Source organism: Anopheles coustani, chromosome 3, assembly GCF_943734705.1.
Source record: "Anopheles coustani chromosome 3, idAnoCousDA_361_x.2, whole genome shotgun sequence".
NCBI lineage: Eukaryota > Metazoa > Arthropoda > Insecta > Diptera > Culicidae > Anopheles > Anopheles coustani.
In genome coordinates, this window is record NC_071288.1 from 58,245,065 (window position 1) to 58,269,691 (window position 24,627).

The window sequence follows — 24,627 nt, forward strand, 5'->3', positions numbered from 1 at the left end:
GGCGGCCCCAATGTTCGGTTTCAATTAACTGCCAAATGGGTCTCATTGATTTGTAGTCTCGTTCGCATTCCCCACATTCTATGATTACGGGATGCTGCGGGGCGGATGCTCTCAACACTCAAACGAAAAGATCGTCAGTTTTGTTCTGCACCCGCGGTATTGCGAATAAACAGTTCCCTACAAAACGCTGTGGACTTATCTCTTGCCCTTTTTAGCATTTGAAATGTTGTATAAGCTCTTCAATTATTCAATATCACGCATAATCGTATAAAAATACAACGATAGGCGAGAAGCTAGCAGATCAAAACGTCGCTAAGAAACTAAATACTTGCTAAAGCATGTGAGCACATAAATAGAAAATAAGGTCAATTTCTCTGGCTCTTTTACTCTCTCTTTCTATACCGCTTTCTGTCCGGTCCTCGGAACACTCCTGCGCCCGTTTCTAACCCGTCCGGGTTCCCTGCAATATGCGCACGAACGAGCGCACCCCTGCACCTGCGATCGCCACCCCAGAGCTGCTCAAAAAAGTGGGCACGATCTTCGTCGCGGGTGTGCACTCTCCCGTTGTGGGCAATTGGACCACATAGACATAGCAGTGCGTTAAGGGCGGGAGAGACTTGGACACCATTAAACCAGTTGCGGGGGGATTTAAATCTTATTAGTGCGCGCGCTCGTAGGGCGGTTCAACGGGCCAACGACCGGCTAAACTATAAACCAGCACGAGTTAAGTTACAAGATTGAAAAGAGCCGAACAGCTGAGTTAGTTACAGTTTTACCCGAAAAATAATAAATAATGCCGGAGCTGCAAAACAAACTCTACGCATGAACTAAGCTCAAGCGATCGCGTACGAACTGAGGTCGTTCTGCTCAGACGTCATCGCAGCCCGATGAGAGAGTGTGTACTACGGCCGTCTTACGATTACGCGCCTTGAATGAATGAAGCGAAAGTGAGTCGGGCCCCAACGACCCGCGCGCGCTGGTCCACGTGCTGCTGTGAGATCCCGGACGACGCACGCGGTCTGACGCCGGAGAATGTTCACGCTGGTAGCCAGTATGCGGTTAACCGGTTTGAATAGACGCAACCGCTTAAGGCTGGGACGAGGGCTTGGTTGAACGAGAACGGAGCGCTCCCCGTTGTTCCAGCATTTACACCACCGAGACTAGTTTGCCTCGAAACGAGAGTGAAATCATTAGTTGGAGTCAGTTGCGCTCAAGACAAGTTGTGTAGGTACGACGCTCTGGAACAGGTGACTCAATGACTTAGAAGAATCAACCTGCTTTATTAGGCTTCACGTGGTTTGCGACATTGGGAATATAGAGTGGGATCATTAGTTTACAGAGGCGAACATTGTGAAAACATGTTTTACTAATATGTTCAAATTATTCTGCTTTATTTGACCGCTAAGAACGGTTTATGTTTGGTGTGAGAAGAGACAAAATATGCAATTTTAGTGAATTGCACTGGTAACAACCTATTGAAAGTGGAAACGTATCCGATTGACCTACATTTGAAAATCGAATAAAACCAAATTAGGTAACGAAACCACTAACAACGGGATGTGATTTGGTAAAGTCACAGTATTGATTAAAATGAAATGATCACAATCTTAAACATAAAATTAGCTTCAAAGTACAATCAGGAGATAAAAACTGCAAAATAACTGATCCATCACGGCCTTCCCTGGGATAGTTTGAGCTTTAAAATTATTGCTGCTATCGTACAGCAACAACGAAGCCTTTCTCCATGGCTTCGTGGACTAACCCAGACTAGCGTTTAAGTTAGTTAATTTGTCATTTATGGAGCCCACAGCAAACTATCCATCAGCCAACGACTCCACAACTCGCCCGACTGTCAACATCCATGCAAAGATCCCATCTATGATGATCGTCACGCCCTGAATAATTGCATGCACAGCTAGACAACTCGCTTGCTCAGCCTTAACGCGTCGCCGTCGAGTGGGGTCCAGCATTGTCTGGTCTTGTCTGGTGCGGAAACCCCAGATTTCAGTGTTAGTCGTCTGCTTTCTCCCGGAGATTCCCGGTTGTGCCAGATACAATGAGTTGATTGAAAAAAGAAACAAAATAAAGGGGACTCCGTCACATCACTTTCTCTTTGAAGCCCTGAAGAACAGCCGGGCCTCCGGGAACGGTTTGAAGTCGTCAAATATGGCACAGTACGTATAAAAAACTTTATTTCTATCTTTTTACAAATTCGCTATCCAGCTGTTCAATTATTTTGTATAAAATAAAGTTAATAAGATAAGGTTTTTTGCTTTTTGTTTTAGCTTCGTTTAAATATCGATTTTGTTTCAATGTCAAATGAAAGGAATACATAAATTAAGAAATAAATTACAAACTTGTATTAGGAGTTCAAGATTTTATTCAGGATTTTTTAACAAGACATATAGTTAAAAAATCTTTAATAAAATCTTGAACTCCTGGAGAGCATAATTCAAAGTGCTCAAAAGCAAACGTATTTTATGTTTAATTGAAAGAAGAAATCAAAATTATCTGTTTCAATCCCAAACCAGCTTATTGATGGAAGACATAATTCTTAATGGGTACGCATTAACAAAATTAAAAGCTAATCATTAAACGGTGAGCGGTGCGTCCTTATTAACGTATTACTAAAATTATTCCATAAGATATTATTGTATCAAAATAATTTGTATGATTTTTCCAGCTTTGTTCATACTGCAGACATGTTGAAGAGAGATTTCATTTTATCTGTAAAAGTTCCATTTCGTTTTTAGAAGGGTTAAAACTCCCCGTAGAATGGAGACATTACAAACCATGATAAATAAAATTCGTGAATCACCTCAAAACAGTGTATGTAACAAGAAGAGTTTGTTAATTTCTTGGTGTTAATGTTATGGTACCTACATTGGAAAAAAAAATTTCTTCTTTTATTCTCCTCACTATTATCTCACTACGCGCCCACATCATCCACACTTATCTTCTTCTTTCGCATGCTGCGAAGTAGCTTTAAAAGAAAGCGAATTGAAATATTCTCCTAACTGCGTATTGGTGGTGTCCCGCAGTGTGCTGTACGAACTCTAGTCTGCTCTTTCGCTATGGCGTTTTCCGATCCGCGAAGCATCTCTCTTTTATTCTTACCCCACTAGCGCTACCATCGTGTCAAACCAGCGATGAATTGAGAGCAAAATTAATTCAAACGAGGTCAATGAACTTCCATCAGAATTGTATCGGTTTATAGGTGGAAGTGAGGCGAGGCAAGGGTGCACACGTTGAATAGAGCTCCCGTGTCCTCTCCTCTGATTCGCTTTGTTGGCCCAACTATGATCGACGTATGCGTGCTGACTATTTTGCCGGCATGAAAAACAAAAACAACAAACAGTCGCTATACGCACGGTGGCGCGCAATAAATACTTCGCATGAAACATATTCATTTTTTACTGTATTTTGCTACTGATCCTATGATATGTCCATTCGATTTTAGGCATAAATATACTGAGATGCATTAGAGAATACGAGTTCGTTCCTCATGAGTCGTGAGTAGCAAGAATGAACTCCAAAGGGTCCATACAACCGCTTGCTGTGACGTCATGACCTATGTGTGTTGGTTTGGTTGTATTACCAGCACCTATACCAATCCATTTATCAAGGGTAGGAGAAGAACTGAACCGCGCTTCAAAATTCTCCCCAACTAAGAAACCACTTGCAACTCCTCGATGCAACTGCAGCGATGTCGAGTGCTGTAGTGCAACACCGCTGAAATTGAAATCAGCTGACAGTAGCAGATTTATTAACATTCCCCTTCCCTGTGTACAGCTGGCGAAAGAGATGTTAGCCAAGGGAAGGGATAAACTACAAATCAGTCGCACATAGCGTTAAGAGTCGGAGAGAATCGAAGCTTGGGAAATTCAATTCAAATACAGACATTTGTACGATTTTCAAAATTGACTACAAGCAAGAGAAAGCTTGAAATCACTGTCAGATTTGTGCCTCTAGTTCAAGGACAGAAGTTTATTTACGCATTGATTATTGAAGCAATTTGCTCCTAGTTCAAGTGGATGAGCTCTGCACATGTTACATAAAAAACTATTGTTCTAATAATTATACTATTTATACTAAACAAAAGATTTGGTCATTCTTGCATATAAACTGAAAATACCAAAAGTGTGGATGACAGTGCATTTAGAAAGGCAATCGCTCCTCACTCAATGTATTTCACGCAATAAGCATAGAAAACATATCAAAAATAAAAAGCTAGCAACACAAATACGAATTATTTTTTTTTGTTAATTCAACATTTCTCAACTAACTTGTATTAGAAAAGTTAAAATTGCTATACAACGAGAATAGCGTTGTGAACTTAGTGCTGAGTAGAATATAACATGTTAATTTTTCCTTCCTTTCTTCCTGACCTCAATGGAGACGCCCAGTTTTCCATGCAGCATGCAAAGTTCTCATTCTTTGGAAAGTGGTAGTTTTAGTTATTATTTTCGTTCCTGATTCAATTTTAAACATCAAACATTATACACTGAAAAATCTTCTAGCTCGTTGACAATTTATGATATATGTTTGAATTTTTGAATTATTAAAATGAAATATCTTCATGCTATACAGGCAGTAATTTCGTGCAGCACAGTTTTAACCGTAATTTCGATGTAGCTCTTGCACTTCGCATTATCAGGTAAATATGTACTGCATGGGCAAGAGAGGGTTAGATAACGGATGTAGGTTATCATTCAAATTACAATGATATAATGACGCCGATCAGTCAGGCTCAGTATCAGGCCAAGTGGCAACTTTCCAAACTTTCAAATCTTCGAAAAGGGAACAAACCGTCTCAAGTCTACCCGATCCAGACGGGCCGCGAAACTACCCAAACACTGATGGATCGCTCATTAGGCCGATCCGTGTCAATTACGCCATGGCAGCCCGCCGCTCCACGTCTCGCAAAATGAGGTCAGAGCAGCCGCGCGCCACTAACAGCTCTAGCAGGGGTGTTAGACCTGCAAGTGGACAACGACCGCAAGTTTGCAAGCGAGACAGAGCGAGATCTAGGCAACGCGAAACACCGACCAAATGCGTGGAGAAGGTATTGGCGCGATGGCGACTCCTTCCAGTCAGCAGCTTTGTGCTTCCGAGGAGCCCGACGAGGAGTAGGGGGAGGAACGAGCTTATGCAATGTGTGAGCCTTATGCACTCAACAAATCGTAAAAGGTCGCGGCTTAAGTGGGGATAGACCGTGCGAGAGAAAACTTTTCGAGAAGGCTTATGCGTGTTGAAACCGGTACCGTCAGAAGTTAGAAGTAGACATAAATGCGATATTTCAATGTTTTGTTTTAGTCGTCCTGTTTTAAGAGAAACAATTTTTTTTTTGAGTCAAAATGTGGTATGGACAAATGAAATATAAATTATTTCGAAAAATAAAAAACGAGTAATTAGTATGAACACAAATTATTAAGTAAATTGTGAATTAAACGTGTTAAGTTAAAAAAAACTTTAGAACTAAAAGACTTACTTAATACAGTGACAGCAAGGTGTATTTCGATTTGTTCGCACTGTTGCATAATGCGCCTCAAACCCGAACCACTGCAAAGGCCGATTGTGTGCGCGTTTCACTCTGTCATAACCTGTCGCACTTCCTTCGGCTAGTGGTGAGCGAAACCAACACCAACACTGCCGTCGGCGTCCGTTTTACGAACGGATGCTGCGAGGAAAGCGAGGGTGCCCGGCGATGAGCTTTCGTCAGTCAGTTTACTCTTTGCCAGTCTGCGATTTTGGATTACGCACATGCACAATGTGCATCGAGTGTCCGTTCATGGCGAGCCGAGTGTCACACTCTGTCACACGCAGTTACGCATCCTTCCTAAACCCGTGAATTGGCACCGGATGCTTCGAGACCGAAATGGATTTCGTGGTATTTAGCATTCAGTGGTGCAATTGTTTGCAAATCCGTTACGCATAGTTCAAGCAGTTTCATTTCAGTGCTGAAGCTTTACAACTTTCGAAACCAGGCAGTTGCAAGCTGCACCAGATGCCATGGATACTTCAGGCCTTCTTCCCCTTGGAATGGAGTACAAATGAGCGGCTACTGCATTTCTACGGCGCCTTTAGCGTGGGGCCTTCGAGTGAATCCCGATTTGTCCCAGTGTGAGCTCCGCCCGTTCATCTCTCAAGCCATTCGAGCCGGGCTGGTATACGCACGCGTTTTGCAGCTGCCCCATTATAATGTGGTTTCGTTGTGGAGGTGATCGGCGAGCGCTCGCGGAACGGTCAGCACAATGGTGGGGAGCCCCGGGTGCTATGGCGTAACGCCCCGGAGGGGAAGGTGGCAATAGTAAACGAGGGAGAACGCGCGACAAATCAGGTCACCGTACCGAAAACCATAACCCCCCTCAATGTGCTCCGCTCGCGGTGCGAACCTCCCTTAGGTTCAACCGACGGCCGGACGACCGCACGTGGTGGTGTTGGTTCCTTCGGATGGTGGTAGGTCGACGACTTCTACTTAGTGTTATCTGGCCGTTCGCTAACCATTGCGCTTTGACACAACCAGCGTGCGGTTGTCCCGTTGGAAAAAGTGCTGCAGTCGAACCCTTTTACGCCCTTCGCGCGCATTTTTGTGAGTGATGACTCAGTTTATTCCCCCTTTTTTTACCCCCGCCATCTTTTTAACCCTTTGCGCTCGAAAGCTTTTTCGCCTGCGCGAACCAGCAACTCGAGGCGAAATTTAACAAACTGGTATACGCAGTGGCGGATTTTACGGTGCGGGGACTGAGCGGCCGCGTTGGGCCCCGAGCTCGTAAGGGGCCCAGAACCTTCAAGGGTTCCCTTCATACTTTAACAAACATTCTATAGACTTCATTGGTTTTCTTCTATTATTGACTAGTAATAAATCGTAACCGGTCAATAATGGATACTTTTACTGTAAAATAAATAAATATTATTGCCAAGAACCATGAGGAAAAATGAAAAGATGGTTCGGTATATAATCAGAGTTGAAGAGTATCAATTGGAAACAATCCAATTTATCATTTTTTACGGTGTAGCGAAGGGACCCGGTGAACTTTACCGCTTAGGGCCCTAATGAGTGTGAATCCGCCACTGGGTAAACGTGTTATACGGGGGCACGTAAACTGTTTTCAAGAAAAAAACGTAGCAAAAGTTTACAGTTATGTAGTTTATTCATTAATTCATTCATCGTAAATATCAAAATATCACTTTGAACGTAGAAGCGCATGGATCAAGAACTCCAAATTGAGTAGGACTATAGTCTAGTACTAGAACGGCTCACCCGCTTCAAACGGCTTGGCGCCGTAGCAGCGCCGCTCGAGTTGGTGTTACGCTACGGCTGGGCGCCGTATCGGCGCCGCTCGAGTGCAAAGGGTTAACACACGCGGGCTCGATCACTCTCCATCGCGTTGGTTGCTTTTCTTTTATTTTACACTCTTCCGCACAATTTGTTTTCTCTTTCCTACCCGGGGAACCATCGCAATGCTTGCCCCACACCGAGCAAACAGATGTGTGCGAGCAGCTTCGAGCGAGTGTGAGTGTGATCAACATCGCGATCACCTGTAGGAATATATAGGTCAGTAATGTTAAATCTTCTTCGCGCCTTTTTTGCCCTTCTGCTTCATTCACTTTCCCACACGCTCCAATCTAGTTCTTCTGTTTTTCCTCTTTTTTTACATCGCCTCACTTTACACATGGCTACCAGTTTTTCGTCTGTGTGTGTCTATGTGTGTGTGTGAGTGTGTGTGTGGGAGGGGAGAGAAGCAATGAGCGGGTGAAAGGGGCGGAGGGGGGGGGGTATAACTCGCGTCTTCACATTTCATCGCTCCTCTACCTTCTCCGCCATCGCTCACCCTACTTCCTGTGGCCCATATCTTTGGATCTGTGCGCGATCGCGATCCGATCGAGTTGCGCTAGGCTTTGCATTTCGAACTCTTCGGCCATTGAACAGGCAATTGCGCCCGTCTATGCGCAGGGCGGAGAGATAAAAATGCGCGAAAAGTTACGCTGGGATGCTCCGTGTCGCAACTGGAGGAAAAATGATCACGCGGTCTTTCGCTAAACGGGCAGGAACAAAACAGAGACGAGGGGCGATTGAATGAAATACAGGCGAATATTCATGATTGGTTTGTTTCAGTCGATGTGGTTTTTTGCCTTTAATATATTGTACTTCTCTCATCATTCCTCACCTCGGGCGAGAAAATCGGTCATCGGACGGTTTTGCTCCATTTTTTCGCTTTCCTTTCCGTTTACAAGCCGAGCATCCGGACGAACAAGCAATTTATGGGAAATACACGAGTCAAAACGGAAAGAGGAAGATCCCATTTAATATCTTTCCATTTTACTACCACATACTTGTTCCACTGGGCTCTGCGTCCCTGTTTTATGACTCAGACGGTACGTTTACTGATTCAGAATAAGGGAAAGTTTGTCGCTCTACCACTGTGAGATAATGAGTCTACGTGGATCAACTAATTGGCTGTGGTATTGAGCATATTCTGACTATACAGATTAAAAAACCGTTGTCCAGGAACGTATACTAAGATATTTTTTCTATTGTCCGGAATCTTTTCGTAACCCACGAAACACGAAGCTTTTAAGAGTAGTGCAGCTTTATCGGTGATCGATTATTTGTGGGTTACAGAAAATCATTAACCGAGATCCATAATGCATAATCATAGGTTGCGCTGGTAGCTGAAGCCCCGCATACATACTCATCCCCTCTATGGGCGGGAAGCGAATCACAAATGCATCAAATTCGATCCCAGACCCACGTTTATGGGCTGTAGGGCAGTCAATGCCGCCACAGTTCCATTTTCAACCAAAACGATCCCAACGACACATTAACACACAAAAGCAATTCGTTCAAACATCAACACAGGTTTGATTAGTATATGTGTCTTTTTAGTACCTTCTTTTTTTGTTGGAACGATCTTATTTCGTGAGCATTTACATTCGAAATATCGAACATAGGCATGACTCAAGGTTCATCAGCTACCAAGCAAAACACATTTTTCTTATAGTAACAGGGATGTGTATTGATTGAATATGTAATTGTTTGTTTTAATTTGGGTAAAATAGAAATAAACTTTAGATAACAAAATGCTATAGTATGGTACCATTTTAATTCACATTCTGATTTATAATACCTGGTAACAAAAACCTATAGCGTAAAAATATTAGAAAAAAAATGACGAGCATTCTTAAAGTAAAAGTATACAAAATGTCATACACTCCAATTTTATCTGTTGTCTTAAGACTTATTGATATCAATTGCTGCAGCTTTTAGCGGAATACTCCCTTCCCATATTGCTATGACGGCAAGGATAGAGCAACGGCGTTACAATTAGCAGCAGCCAGTTTGTGAGGCATGTGGGATCAATTCGCCTCCAAATCAAAACAAACGTGTGCGCAAAAGGGTCACCAACTGACTGCTGGTAAAAGATGCGGCCATCGCGCTATTGCTTGCGGCCATTGAACAGGAGCACGCCACCATTGCAACACTCGCGTTGGCTATCGCAGTATTTCTTTGAACGGGTTCACTATGGAATGGGCGTGTATCGTTGGACGGATTTAGTAAAAGATGAAGATGGTGTTTTAGTTATGATTGTCTCGAAAAACACCATTGAAAACACTTCTGTCTCTCAATCGGACAATATTTTCGCATACAGTATAAGGGGCTTTACCAAATACAAACTAAGTTCAAAATAATGTTCGATTCAACGACAATCTAGACAATCAACGCAGTGTTAGTTAATAACGATTAAAATTGGCCCTTGTGCAATAGTTTTACCAAACGACCTCAATAAAAAAACAATTTGTAAGCACTTACCATAGCATAAAACTTTCCTGCTGGATACTGCGAGCGATGCACTTTAATAATCTAGTTTGATATATCTGCCTTATATTCCGTCTCCACAATCTCAACAATCACTGCTTTGGTACGGAACCATGAAAGTAAATATGTTATTCAATCGATTGAATTAAACAGTTCATGAAATGCGTATGCTCAATACAGCACACTACGACGTGTGAACTGTGCGATTGTAATTATTTTACTATTAAGATTTTTGCTCTTCCATAAAACGAACCTTCGGGCTCGACACAAATTATATACAACAAAAAAAATCATTGTTTTGTAGTGCGGAATATAAAAGAATTGTTATAAAACTGAAAATAATCGAACAATACCAAGCAGTTACATTTCACAAACAAAAACGCGCTAGAATATCACCTTCATTCCACTGGTGTTTACACGACTGCAATCATTGCTCTCTCATACGGTAGAACCGGCTCCAACGCACTTTGTGCACAGCATTCCAGTTCGACACACATGGCTACGCACTTTCTTGGCACAGCATTGTTTTGGCCTTGTGAAGAGATTCCTGGGCATGCTGGGAGAACTGAGACTCCTGAAACCCCAATTGTGTGCGGTTCGCGTCACGGCTAAACGGTAGGAATCGTTATCCTTCCTATGCTTCTCGGTCTGAACGGTTTCTCCGACATTTTACACTTACGGACGTAAGTGACTCAGTGAATGTAACTATTTAACATTTTAGGTTGCACTTCAACGTTTTTTAACTCGGGCTTAGTGCCGTATTAGAAAAGAATCTTTTATTTGATTTTATGGTGTTTTTCATCAAATTTTCCTTTCATTACACTTTTCTTTCTTCCCCTTCCGTACACTTTCGTTCTTTTTATATTTCACTATGATTGGTGCAAACAGTTCGTAACACCGATCAATTTTAGAAAACTATGTCACCTTCATATTGTAGGCGTGCAAAACACCAAAGGCATCAGCACATCACTGCATACACATAGAAATTGGGCGGGGAACTGCACGATGTCCCAGAAAATGATTCCTCTTTTTTCTAAACATTCGCTGCATTCACTATTGCTCTCGTTCCATTCTCGCTCGTTCCTGTGCTCTGTTTCTCTTTATCAAACGGTAGGCTCACTTTCCGTCGGGCTGCCACTTTTTTGTTAAACCACTGTACTTGTTCCTTTTTTTGTGTGCGGTGCTATTGCTTCGTCCTGCAAATAAATTCGCTCACTCTCCCATTGCTAGTACCGCGGAGCCCAAACGCCTGATTCCCTAGGCTGCACCGCGTTTTCCTCTACACGGTACCCATGCATGATCCGCAGGACGTTCGATACTAGATTTTGGGTGTGCTAAATAAATTCACCCATTCTGGTTGTGGAAGGACGACGGCAAACGATGACCTGTTTTCGCAGTAGTTTAATTTTTTGAGTTATCACGAAATCCATCCCCTGCATTGTAGAAGCAATGCCATAGACAAAGCATTTGTTAATAGTTTCGATATCAAAAAATACATTAGGTACAAGGACCCTTTCTACACGTCACTACGCGCACTGTTGGGGTAACATTAGTTGTCGGGAACAATATTTTTTCTTCAATAATTCTGTTCACCAATATCGAATAATCATTTCACTTTATCTTTGTACTTTGCTATTACCATGAGGTTTGATTCACGATCAAAGGATTCGGCTGGATGAAGTAACATTCACGCACATTCGCTTTTACCCATGTGATTTGGTTTCCTGCTCATTTTACGTAATAATGGCCCTCTATGCGAGTGTCACAATTAGCGTGGAAACACCTTCTACAATCGGCTGGTCGGCACCTACGCGCATTTCATTCCATTCGAAGCGCTTTTCGGCAAAGTTGGTAGGTAAACGTTGTAGATGAAATTCATAATTCTTGTTCCATTTTTCCTTTCGGCACCGCTTACAGACTCGCATGCACTTATGTTGGTTACATTTCTGCTCAACCTTTAACTATATCACAGCTTGGGGTTCCTACAGTTAGACGGGCGAGTCTTCGTCGTGTTTTTCTTTGGTCCGACATGACCCGGTATTATCGCGTTTTTTCCGGAGCTTGGCTCGCTCCGGCCATAGCTGCGGAGGGTTTTTCGGAGGGCATTTTCTCTCGACCACTTGGAACTGTCAGATCATTCCGTATGGAGCACACAATCATTCACAGGTTCACGGTAATAGGTACATCCGTGCTCACCAACACACTTCCGAAAAGGGAGAGCCTTACACTGATCTACCGAATTTCCTCCTCTTTGGCATGGTATTCTTTTAGTCGAATCGATAGAATCCCTGGACACCTTGAAAATTTGTTATGTTTAATATCGTCATCCGATTTAGGCGTACGATGTGCACTTCCTCACTGTTGGACTTAAGCAGAATGGATGGCTTTAATGCTAATGATCAGATTGATACTCCTCGACAAGCCTTCGTCAGGGCATTCGCGTTTTCCACTTTATGCAATTTTTGTACATTAGTGGCCACAAAAAAGGCCTAGTTTCATCCATCCATTTGCACTGTAACATCACTTTTTGGGCTGTGCAATGCAACACACATTACTCGTAGAACGAATTCACACTCTCCAATTGGCTTTCCCCTAATCAGCTTTTATTGGGACTTAGTAAAGCGACCCTTCACGTCCCATAGGAAGATAATCGCGAATCGAGCAAATACGATGGTACTGCAGTTCTATTAACGCAGCACTTGGCGATCGCAGAGGTATGAACGATGGTGTTTCTTCCATCATAATGATCCTTCACTGAAGGAACTTGAAGGTGGGCTACGGTTGGTTTGGGCTTCGGTTCGTCCCACGTTTGACAACGGGCGACACTCGAATAGTTAGTCGCGTATATCCTTTCAGCCACGGAACCATACGTGAGCCAACAGAATCTCCCTTGCACACTGGTACAGTGTCCCATTCGGGAGGGGGTGTCTCTCTATTTCTCTTTTTCGACCTCTCTTCACTACTCTCTATCTCTCTGTCCGTTCTCACGGTCGTTTTTGTTTGTCTCTAGTCGTGCCTTGCCTGGCACCGGAACACTACCGAAAGAAACTGCTCGAGAACTCGATTGACATTGGGCTCCGCATGTTTAATATCCTTTTTCTGATATCAGCTGGAATCGGATGACAGTCGAGCAAAAGCTTTCCAGTCATGCATTATTTTAAAATAATTAACTGACATTGAATCACAAACATGAACGTAAACTTGTCCCTTCACAAGTGTTTATGCAACTAAAGCGAGCCAACATGATGATCACCAACAACACTGATGGTCTACTTATTCCTACAAACACATAGGTTTTTTACTCCATACACTAGTTTTTGTTTTCTCAACAAAAGTAATTCAATTCGATCTAAATCGCACAACAACCTTGAATCGATCCCTGACGCGTATGATCAATAGTGGCCTACCGCTTTTTTATTATTGTTTCATAAAGCTTCCAGTTTCCACCACTCTGCTCGGCAGCTTCCCGATTAGTGGAGCACTTGCCGTGCTGCCTGCCTGGAACTAAACAGAAAACCAAGCAACGAAGCAGCGATCCTGCCCCTTGGCTGCGCGGAAATCCCCAAGAAAAACGCTCAAAACCGTCTCGTCTCAAGACACGTTGCCCGCCAGACAACCTGACAGCTAGCCGGTAATGAACACACTGAACGCAACGTGAGCTGCGATTTTCCCCCAAAGGGGGGTAGTATGGCGGGAGCTCACTTTCGGCGGCATTATAGTGCTGCGGGGTTGCGATTCGGCGAAGTGAGTGTGTGTGCTGCGTGAAAGTGAAAACGACCGTTCGCGACGCGCGTCCCACGAATAAGGGCAGCTCGTAGGGGAAATGGGGATCATGCTCTATAGGGACTAGATGAATCGTGCTGCTGTAGCACTCACAGACACTCACGGGTTACCCACGCGGTTCCCGTTCGACGATTGTCCTGGAATTGGGGTGTGCACGTGCCTTCGCCAATCCCCACCAGTGCCTACCATCTACGTCGCTTGCGCTAAGTGATCGCGATGCTACTACGTATACTTACGTCTGCTACGCGTAAATTCCAATCGACCATCATGCGCTTGTGTTAGTAGCACGCCATCGGGTAGGAGAAAGCGCCTCCATTCACTCTTGATGTTTTTGTTCGGATCTCAGCGTTGTGGGCATGCCGCACACATCAATGGGGGGAGCCATCACGTTTTTCGCGCTTTGCAAATGGAGGTACAGCAATGGAGGCGATGCAGAATGAACACAGCATTCTGCTGGCAGCACCATCAGCAAGGTTGTGTGGCTTTAGGATGGATATAGAGAGTTTCGCCAAGAAGCTTTCGTAACTGTCGAACCGGCACCAAGCCTGCCGGCAAATAAGTATTGAAAGTGAAACCTAATAAGCCTGTTTAGCGTGGGTTTTTCTTATTAGTAGTAGTGCACCAGAAAAGGGGAAATGAGTCTTTTTTCGGTAGGACAAATCTATTATGAAGCTCTTCGCTCATGAGGCCCAAACCAAAATGTAAACATCCTGTATTCCATGTAGCACATCTAGATGGGCATTTTGAAAGACAAATGATAAATAACAATAACGCGACAAAAAAAGTTTAAATTGAAATCCAAACATTTTGAAGATTGAATTCGGTTTGATTCTAAATGTTATAATGATTCATAGTGTTTAAATTACAGTGACCGGCAGGGAAAAGTGCCCACTTCGAATTTTGTTGATTTTCGCTCAATAATTTTTTCTCAATCCAACTAAATATACTGCAAGTATTTTTCGTATATTGATTTACATATTTCACATAAAATCCACTAATGAGTAAGCGAAAACAAACATATTTTGATTTTGAGAAAAAAATAATAAAAAAAAAGAATCTAAAAAAACTGTGACAAGAAAAAGTGCCCACTTTTAAAATTAGAGCTTCGCATAAACTTTTCCATTGAGGGCTAACCAATTTATTGCGTTTTAGTATTTTTTAGGTTCGTTAGCACCATTTCTGATATTTATACATGTATGATCACGTGTTTAATTCATATTTGGTTTTATATATACAATTTGTTAATATCAGGTTTTGGTATCTCATTAATTTGAGAGTTACAAGAAATTACCTTGCATAAAATATGTTTTATGACACTCATTTACATTGAAGTAATTCATTCAAAGCACTAAATCCACAAGGCAGCGGTAGGAAAAATCACAATGAAATTTTAAACGTAGGCAGATCGCCCTGGTAGGGGAGACATGTCCAAAACAGATGCACGCATGGACACTAAGATCATTCGTGAGATCAAAAAAATCCAAAAGTAACTGTCAGAGAGGTCATGGAAACACTTCACTCATCAGTTTTCGAAAGAACTATCCGTCGTCGGCTTGTTGCATACGGGTTACAGAGCAGACTTGCTAGGAGGCTTCTTTATATGAGCATGACCAATAAGGCCAAGCGTCTTAAGCTCGCTGAGGAACATGCTGCTATGCCTCTAGAGTCCTGGTAAACGGTTCTGTGGTCTAACCAATCAAAATTTGAACTTTTTAATCGAAGATGGCATGAACGTATACAGCGCAGATCGGAGAAGGCAATGCTGCAAGTTCGCCACATCCAGGGCACAGTATGCCATGAAGGAGGCAATATGGTGGTCTGGTGTTGTTTTTCGTCCAGTGGAGTGGGGAGCCTTGGGAACATTAACGGTGTTAAAACTGCAGATTACAACATAAACATAAACATCCTGCAACAAAATCTGGAGATTTGACTGATCCTGACGGGCCTTGAAGAGATGTTCGTTCTCCCGGCGGGGGCAAGTTTCACGCGGCCCGGCGGGGCCAAGTTCGACATACTGCCAAGAAGACGAAGTCTTTCTTCCCGTCTTGTCGGACAAAACTGTTGAAATGGCCTCCTCAGAGCCCGGTTATTAAGAATTTGTGGGCAGTTCTCGATGCCAGGGTGGACAAAACTGATGTATCGAATAAAAACGACAATTTTGAAGCTCTAATGCGCGCTTGAGAAGAATAAAATCCCCAAAAACTAAAAATCCTAGTAGAAAACATGCCAAAGCGCCTTCAGCAGGTTCTAAAAGCTAAAAGAGAACACATAAAATATCAAAATGCATTTATTATTTCTTATTTTTATGTATAATAATAAATAACTGAAGTGGGCACTTTTTCTTGTCACAGTTTTTTTAGATTCTTTTTTTTATTATTTTTTTCTCTAAATCAAAATATGTTTGTTTTCGCTTTCTCATTAGTGGATCTTATATGAAATATGTAAATCAATATACGAAAAATACTTGCAGTATATTTAAATGGATTGAGAAAAAAATATTGAGCGAAAATTAACAAAATTCGAAGTGGGCACTTGTTCCTGCCGGTCACTGTATATATGACATGAAGGGCTCAAATTTGGTTGTATTCCAAAACTACATAATTAGCTGTAATTAATTGTTTAGTGTTGTTTACCTAACATAATTTCCGAAAGGACTTAAATTACGAAAAGTAATGGTAAATAGTTTAAGACGAAATAAATCGAGTCAAAAACGATAACTTGTTTTACATAATGTATGATCACAGAAAAAACAAATAACATGAAATAATTGAAAACATTATCAAATAGCAATCAAATTTGATTGCATGAGATTTAAATTCAATTTTTGCATGTGTCAAATAATTACAATGATCGCTTTTTCTCAAACTTTTTTTTATCAATTGACCGGCCCACATAAACAAATATCTTAGATCGATTATTGATCTCCCTTTATTGTTGTAATATCAAACAAACAGGTGATAAGAATAGTTTAAGACGGACTGCGTTTGAAGAAAAATGTTATTAAAACCAAAACGCGTATGGCAGGATTGGTCATATAGCGGCGGTCTGTCACGGTGGCTGGCTAGAAGCGGACAGACGATTAAAATGGAAGAATGTCTGGAGAGAACAAACTAGTGCGGAAGCAGGATCTTATGAAGGATTGTGGGATAATACAGGATGATATGTCAGGTGGTGGCCAGTAATTAACACAGTCTCTATATTATTAGTTTTACCAGTAGATTTGCTGGTTTTGTACACAAAACATTTTATCAACTTGATTCCTTGAATCGAAAAGTATAATTTTACTAAATATCAAACTGATTTAGAAGTTTGCCATCTGCATTTGCTGACTTTTGTACACTTATGACAACAAAACGGAGCCTAATTTTCAATTTCAAATATGTTCAGTTTAAAGAAACAAATCAATTCGAATGTGTGGAAAATCATAATTTTTTGTATTTTAAGCTTACGATGTATATCCGTTTGACATATGTAAATAAAAAATTAAAAAATTGTGTAGACACTATAGTCATCGATTATTAATCAGGCTGCATGTCACGAAAATAGTACTCTATTTCCAGTCAAATTAAGAGCTCTTAAGTAACTGCTCCATTGGAGCCACCACCGAATACGCTGCGTCTCGTGGCGGTTGGGTCGATGGAGAATCTTTCTTGGTGCAGATTGAAGCAAATGATGCAGATGTAACCTAAATAAATAATATCCTTTATTTTATGCCCTCAAATGAAATTATTTCAAACGAAAAACAGTTTTCTACTATCTGATTTCGCAAAGCAAACCTACAAATTTGAGTTGAGAAGGTATGTAAATATAACATGGTCATCCAATTATTCTTTTAAGTTATTTACTAAAAAAATATATTTAAAGGACACGGTAAACGAAGCGTAATCGCAGGTCTCTCGTGTATCGTCGATATAAGTCAAGCGTCATCTTTGCTTATGTTTTGCAATTTGGTAAAAATGGCAACATTTCTTGTTTTATTGTTTATTGTTGAAAATAAAAAAAATACACTAAATAATCATAAAAATTTGATAAATAATTGAGAATGAATGAACTATTGATTCGTTTGTTTACGTTCTGATAAGATTACACATGCGATTATAGGCTAGGTAAGCCAAAATTCGTTTTGATAGATTGACCAACGGAATAACACGATTACGCTAGCGATTTCGCTTCGTTTCCCGTCCCCTGTGAAAGTGAACTGCTAAAGTAGACTGTACTTTAGTCCACTCAACGATAATTTAACGAGCTACTCCATTTGAACAACCATGCTTTGCACATTGCATACCTGTAGGCGCAAGCAGAAATGGATTGAATATCACATTTGATTTTTTACTGAAGTTTCGTTAAGTTCATTTAGAGCACCACTTGCTTGATCGTCAGTCATATTTTTACAACCGCGCAGTGAGCATCGTCGTTATGCTGTTGTTGTCAATTAGCTTTTTTTTCATCATCTTACTCGATGACCCACCTGTTTACGTGCACGCGGTTCAGTGTGGTATCCGTCAAATTAAAACCCGACATCTGCTAACCAACGGATATGACACACAGGCCGGTGACTATCCTTGGCATACGGCTGTGTATCAGATAATGCCCACCGAGCAATACATTTGTGGCGGAACACTGATTACTTCCCAGGCCGTTTTGACATCCGCGCACTGCGCTGCGCGACCCGGACTAAATGCGCCACGGCCTTTGGACGACTTGGTGGTCAAATTCGGCAAATACACGCTGGATGAAGACTCTCAGCATGTGCAGCATCACTCGATCGACCGCATTATCCTGCATGATGAGTTTAAAATGGAAGAATTCCGGAACGATGTCGCGCTTCTAATTACAACGCAGAAGGTCACATTCGGAGCCTACGTACAACCCGCCTGCCTGCCAGCAAGCCCTTCCCTGCGTGCTTCGCTTATCGGTACCGTCGTCGGCTGGGGCTACACGGAAGGGAAGAAAGTAGCCAATGTACTGCGTGCAGCTTCCGCCCCAATTGTCAGCCATCGTGTCTGTCTGGAGAGCAATCTTGAAGCCTTTGGGCGCTCGGTTGATGAGACGCTGTTTTGTGCGGGCTGGCGAAACGGTACCAACCCTTGCAATGGTGACAGTGGCGGTGGACTGTTCATTCGCAGTGCCGAATCGGGCAGCTGGACGCTCCTGGGAGTGGTAGCTTTCGCAGCGAGTGATCGACACGATGAAAATTTCTGTAGCACCTCAGACTACACCGTTTATGTGGATGTTTTTAAATATGTAGGATGGATTCGCTCGAAACTAATGGCTGACGGTAGGTGAATCCCCTGTCATAGATTGTGTTATGTATTTACTTACGTCGTTTGCGTTTCTTCAGCCTTTATTGTGGTTGAAGTGAGTTGAAGGAGGTAATGATCTAGCAACGATGATACTCTCCAAACGGGGATTCACAACAAGCGACGCACTCTTTGTTTGTCCACCATGCTTGAAAATTACCGTGATTCGAAGAGCATCGTAAACCTGTTTTCGTGCTTGAGTGAGAATGAGAATATTTCATACTGTCTCGTAAAGAGAGGAATGGTGTATTAGATTGAAAACATTGATAAAGTATTTCAGTGTTGTGCCTTGTATTTACCAGTCATCATCATGCGGAACATAATTCTACCCCAATTCTTACCAGTTTTGCTTGTATTTTGCTATGTGAAAATTATACACGCAATTGTAGTTGACTACGACTTTGAATGTAATATTTGACTTCAAAGGAGCTTTCGTAAAAAGGTTGTAAAGTTTTAACATATTTATTTGTTGTGTTTCCTTTTAGATCGTCCTCCGACCGGATGCAATACCAACGAAGGTCAGAAGCGTTACGTAGTGCATAATAATCGCAACGTTACATTCCTGGAAGCTTGGCGGCTGTGCCAAAGTTTAGGATTTCGTCTTGCTACCATAACCAACAAAGACGACAGTCAGGCGATCGCGGAAGCAATTACCTCATCGAGCAATTCTAAAGGACCCTGGTGGATCGGTGGGACCGACCTCGGAAGCGAGGGACTTTTTGTGTGGATTTCAACAAATCTGGTAGTCGGTTTTCGTTCAGGATACTTGGACTACTCCCCTGGACAACCGGATAATGCTGGAGGTAACGAAAATTGCTTGGAGATCGGACGTTGGGGTGGTGTAGTATGGAACGATGTGCCTTGTGATTGGAAACAAAGATACATTTGCGAGTATACAGTATAGTGAATAAATGTTGATTGCTGAATATTCATATGCTTTATTTTCAGCGAATTGAGAAATACCAAAAAGCCCCAGTACAATGCTAAATGAAAACTATAAAAAGTCATTTTAAACAAAATCTTTAAAAAAAGATGTGTATATGTGTACCATTAAGTATTTAATATTAATATAAGTATAATTAATTTTCAACTAAATTTACATCCTCACAAATACACCGCAACTTTGCCTCGCACGGCATATCATTCCAATTTGCTTTTCCAAATCTTCCTATCTCCAGACAATGTTCATTGTCCTTGTAGTTGTCAGGTTGTCCTGGCGAATAGTTAGAATATCCCGTCTTGTAGCCTACGGGAATATTTGTTGATATCCAGACGAAAGATCCTTCTCTGCCAAGGTCTGTTCCACCGATCCACCAGGTATAGCCCTCGGTAACCCCCACGGATCCATTCACAGCTTGCTCAAGCAGTCGGCTTTCATCGAGTGATGTAACCGTTGCAAGTCGTAGCCCAATGGATGCACAGAACCTCCAAGCTTCGAAAAATGTTCTCGTTTTATCGTTTAAAACAATGTATCGCTTCGCTTCCATTCGGCTATCGCATCGCATCAGCTGATCTGAGGGGAGTTTAGAAATAGTTAAATGAATTTAAAAAAACACTGCAACCAGCAATCTCACCAGACTGGTTCACAGTTTCGCTTGAGACCAGTATAAGAACGTAACTGGAAGCAAACAAAAGAACTACAATTCTCAAGTACGCCATTTGATAACTTCATTCACGGCGGTCTACACACAACTGTTTGTTGTATTTACACATCTTGTCCGACAGACGGACGTTGGATGAAAAGTAACTGTAATTGGTGATAACAAAAATCCCAGATCATTTTATTATTATTTTTTATTCATTCATTTTTCTTATTTTACACTCAATCTATAACCGTAATGATAACGAACTGTACGGCATGAAGAGGGAATGATTTATGCAATTAAACTGTTTTTTATACCTCATCACAGTTCGTTGCCAGAATGCTAAGATGTTCAAAACATTTCTAGTTTTTTTAATTTAATTAAATGGCTCTACTTTAGCTACGCCTGTAACTCACAGATGAACCTTTGCGACCATTCACACTGTGCATCATTCCAAGCTACGCCACCCCATCGACCAATCTCAAGGCAGTGTTCATTGCCGCCTGCATTATCCGGTTGTCCTGGAGAATAGTTTAAGTATCCTGTGGGGTGACCAACTAATTTGTTGGTAGAAATCCATACGAAAAATCCTTCCAAACCGAGATCCGTACCCGCAATCCACCATGGCCCTTTGGTATTACTTGATCGTTGAATGGCTGCGTCAATCAGTTTGCTATCTTCTACGGATGTAATCGTGGCTAGTTTCATACCGAGTACCATACAAAAACGCCATGCTCCAAAAAAACTACGCGGATGCTCGTTTATAACAACGTAGCTCTTTCCACTCGCACCATTGTTACTACTGTCTGCAATAGATACAATTTAAATATTGTTAACTATCATTGTTAGGATCAGTGCACACCATACATACTTAATCTGTTTGATTCTTGAGCTATTGTTCTTGTCGCCTGTAATATCTGCAGACACAAAATAAATATATATAGAAGCTGTGATCGACACCACATTTTACTTTCACCTTTGCTAGATCCTAGACCGGAAACTTCTAACTAAGCACTGTCTCCCCGACCGTGGAGCATCTTCTTAAATATAAGGGAGTAATGTTGACAAAAGCGATAAGGAGGATTTTTTACTGCGCCGGTAACCGCAGTTCTACACTTTCCTGTGATCGGGGTTTCTGCGACCACGGAAGTGTTGCAACGTAATCTAAAAATAGCCTAAGTCGGCCATCTCGTATATCAAAAGTGTCGCAGAAACCCCGGTCGGAGGAAAGTCGCAGGAAAGTCGCAGCAAAATCACTTGGCATGAAATTGCATAGTAAAAAAATCCTTCTTATCGCTTGTGTCAATATTACTTCCTTATATTTAAGAAGATACTACACGGGTGAGGAAACAGTTAGTTATCAAATGGCGTACTTTAACGTTGTGGTTATTTTGCTTGCTTTCAGCTACCTTGTTATTTCGGTCTCAAGTGAAACTGTAAAACAGCCTGGTGCGATTGCTGGTTGTAATGGTTTTTTCAATTCATTTCACTATTTCCAAAATCCCCCCAAGTAACATTTTAAGTTTTATCATGGTTCTAACGATGTTGTTCATGCTCATCATTAAGTCTCATCTTAAGAGTAAAATATCTTAAAGGCTGTGATAAAACCTTCATAAACCCGTTTTAAGTGTAAGAGGGCCCACTCTACAGAATGTTGTCAAAACCATCCTTTAAAACCTTTTCTAGACCTAAAATCACTGATTAGTTTTAAGAGAAGGTTTTAAGAAGGACTTAACAGCGTATTTACAGACTCTTCAAGTCTCCTAAGATTTTAGACTTAATGAGCGGTTTTATAGGTATCCTCAAAAGGTTTTAAGGATGTCAAAATTATTAAAACTATTTTGCCTGCTGAGAAACCTCTATAAAACCAATTGGACTTAGTACACCCATGTTAAAACATTGATAAAACTTGCTGAAGTCTAATAGGTCTTGGAAATGTTACTTGGGTATCCACGCACATATAGGGTAAAAAGTCTCGTAAGCCCTTAACGGGGCAGGCATGACCAATAATGTCGTTACGCCAAGAAGAAGAAGAACTTTACAATAAAATTTACTTCATTCAATTAGCTCTGTTAACTTTTTTCCTATCGCCGATGAAAATTTGTCTATTTTTTTATGAGGCCCCCTACTCGCCGCATCGTCGCCGTTTTTTCCATGTTTGCGCCTGTAAATTATGCAATAGGTGGCACATTAATTCATTTTGAATATTTGAACCGTTGAATTTCCGTTAGAAGCTGTAATGAACCACTCGGTTAAACTAGACAAGATGGACAGCATAAACCAATGAGTTCGACTGAAGAAATGAGTTTGAAACGGCGGCACGCCCGCAGCGAGCTCGAGCGAACTGCGCTAGGTCTACCGAAAAAGGGAGTGTGTTATAAATTTGTGAAATAAGGGGGGCCCGTGGTCCCCATCATACCCCACCTGCTAATAAACTCATGCAAGTAATGCATAAGGGAGTTCATGTTGTACATCCTGTCAAGTACAACCATAATCTTTAATTCAACGAGACATTCAATTCAAACAGTTCTCACGTCATTTGTTTCACCCATTGCATAGCTTTTAGGTACATCCGCCCACAAATGGTGTAGCCACGAGAGCGATTTTGGCTGGGGGGGGGGGGTTTCATTAGGGATTTTACCGGAGTAACGACGACCTGGAAAAACGAAGCCCGAAATTCGTTGTTTTTCAAAGGAGTACAATGGTACAACAGGATGCCGAGAGAGGGAGTTCAAACGCCTACGCGCCGTATACGTGAAGCGGGTAATCTGACGCTGTCCTTGCAATGTATTTAGTAAATGTTGTAGTTTTTGAGCGCGTAGTATTGCATTAGCAATGCAGCAGAATCAAAGAACACGGGGATGCGCAGAAGAATATCACCGGTTCAGACGAGAAGAGAAACGAGTTTTCAAGCGAAAGAAGCAATTGTGGGAGGACGCCAAAATGCGAAAACTCGAGGAAACCAGAGTGCGTTACGGACCCACAAGACAGTTTTACCAAGCGATAGCAAGCCACCGAAGCACCTTTACTCCGAAGGTGACCTGCTGTCGCAGCAAGAATGGAGATCTGGTCAGCAACCAGCCAGAGGTCCTCTCGCGGTGGGCTCAGTACTTCGATGAATTACTAAATGATCAGTTTAACGAGCAGCTGGAGGCTCCACCAGCAGATGAAATCATGCTTCAGCCACCTAGTATTGAAGAAACACGAGGCTATCCGTCGCCTCAAGAACAACAAGTCGCCGGGCACGGACGGAATAACAGCCGAACTGATCAAAAACGGAGGCGCAAATCTAGAGAACGAAATTCATCGACTGATATCTGAGATATGGGATAGCGAATCGATGCCTTGTAATTGGATCTACCCCATATACAAAAAGGGATATAAGTTAGACTGCAGTAACTACAGGGGTATTACGGTGTTGAATACCGCATACAAAATATTCCCCCTCGTTCTTAAAGAACGACTTGACCCATACGCTGAAGAGATAGTAGGAAACTATCAGAGGGGATTCCGAAGAGGGAGATCAACCACTGATCAGATCTTCACCATGCGGCAAGTCTTGGAGAAGATGGCAGAGTACCAACAAAACACTTTCCATCTCTTCATTGATTTTAAAGCCGCATATGATAGCATAGACAGGGTAAAACTGTATCAAGCCATGAGCGCATTTGGAATCCCGGCTAAATTAATCAGACTTGTAAGAATGACCATGACCAACGTCACTTGTTAGGTGAAGGTGGATGGAAAACTTTCAAGTTCCTTTGCTACCACCAAGGGACTGCGCCAAGGGGATGGGCTTGCCTGCATACTCTTCAACCTAGCGCTAGAGAGGGCCATCCGAGACTCGGAGGTGGAAACTTCGGGGACCATCTTCTATAAGTCAATCCAGATCCTGGCATACGCAGATGATATTGATATTATTGGTAGAAGACTCTCCTATGTAGCAGAAGCATACCAAAGGATCGAGCAAGCGGCCTCGGACTAACCTCGGACTGCAGATAAACGAGGGAAAAACCAAGATTATGGTGGCACCATCAGCGGCCCTGCCAACAATTGTCGAAAGCCTACGCGGGGGTGACGTACAAGTAGGTGAACGCAAGGTGTATAAATTAGAAGGTGAAGTCGTCCAGTGTAAAATGAC

At 42.0% G+C, this 24,627-nt stretch overlaps 4 protein-coding genes across 4 annotated transcripts; 2 read left to right on the top strand and 2 right to left on the bottom strand.

Moving 5' to 3' along the window:
• The first annotated feature begins 18,190 nt into the window (after nucleotides 1-18,190).
• LOC131263647 (chymotrypsin-C-like) lies at nucleotides 18,191-18,889 on the top strand. Its single transcript, XM_058265882.1, has one exon. It carries the CDS (start codon nucleotides 18,191-18,193, stop codon nucleotides 18,887-18,889), a length of 699 nt encoding a protein of 232 aa, XP_058121865.1.
• Nucleotides 18,890-19,213: 324 nt separating this feature from the next.
• LOC131263658 (perlucin-like) lies at nucleotides 19,214-19,807 on the top strand. The gene is made up of 2 exons (XM_058265893.1): nucleotides 19,214-19,310; nucleotides 19,389-19,807. Exons 1-2 carry the CDS (start codon nucleotides 19,214-19,216, stop codon nucleotides 19,805-19,807), a joined length of 516 nt encoding a protein of 171 aa, XP_058121876.1.
• Nucleotides 19,808-19,982: 175 nt separating this feature from the next.
• Nucleotides 19,983-20,616, bottom strand: LOC131263668 (perlucin-like). Its single transcript, XM_058265905.1, has 2 exons — nucleotides 20,613-20,616; nucleotides 19,983-20,416 (listed from the first exon to the last, which is right to left on the bottom strand). Exons 1-2 carry the CDS (start codon nucleotides 20,614-20,616, stop codon nucleotides 19,983-19,985), a joined length of 438 nt encoding a protein of 145 aa, XP_058121888.1.
• Nucleotides 20,617-20,711: 95 nt separating this feature from the next.
• On the bottom strand, nucleotides 20,712-21,485 carry LOC131272123 (perlucin-like). Its single transcript, XM_058273762.1, has 2 exons — nucleotides 21,358-21,485; nucleotides 20,712-21,292 (listed from the first exon to the last, which is right to left on the bottom strand). The coding sequence occupies exons 1-2, from the start codon at nucleotides 21,449-21,451 to the stop codon at nucleotides 20,886-20,888; spliced, it is 501 nt and encodes a 166-aa protein (XP_058129745.1). The 5' UTR covers nucleotides 21,452-21,485; the 3' UTR covers nucleotides 20,712-20,885.
• Nucleotides 21,486-24,627: the final 3,142 nt, after the last annotated feature.

Coding starts and splice junctions, on each gene's coding strand:
- LOC131263647 (XM_058265882.1), top strand. CDS start 18,191: ATGCCCACCGAGCAATACATTTGTGGCGGAACACTGATTACTTCCCAG.
- LOC131263658 (XM_058265893.1), top strand. CDS start 19,214: ATGCGGAACATAATTCTACCCCAATTCTTACCAGTTTTGCTTGTATTT. Junction 19,311..19,388: donor AGTTGACTACGACTTTGAAT/GTAATATTTGAC, acceptor GTTTCCTTTTAG/ATCGTCCTCCGACCGGATGC.
- LOC131272123 (XM_058273762.1), bottom strand. CDS start 21,451: ATGTGGTGTCGATCACAGCTTCTATATATATTTATTTTGTGTCTGCAG. Junction 21,293..21,357: donor TCAAGAATCAAACAGATTAA/GTATGTATGGTG, acceptor TATCTATTGCAG/ACAGTAGTAACAATGGTGCG.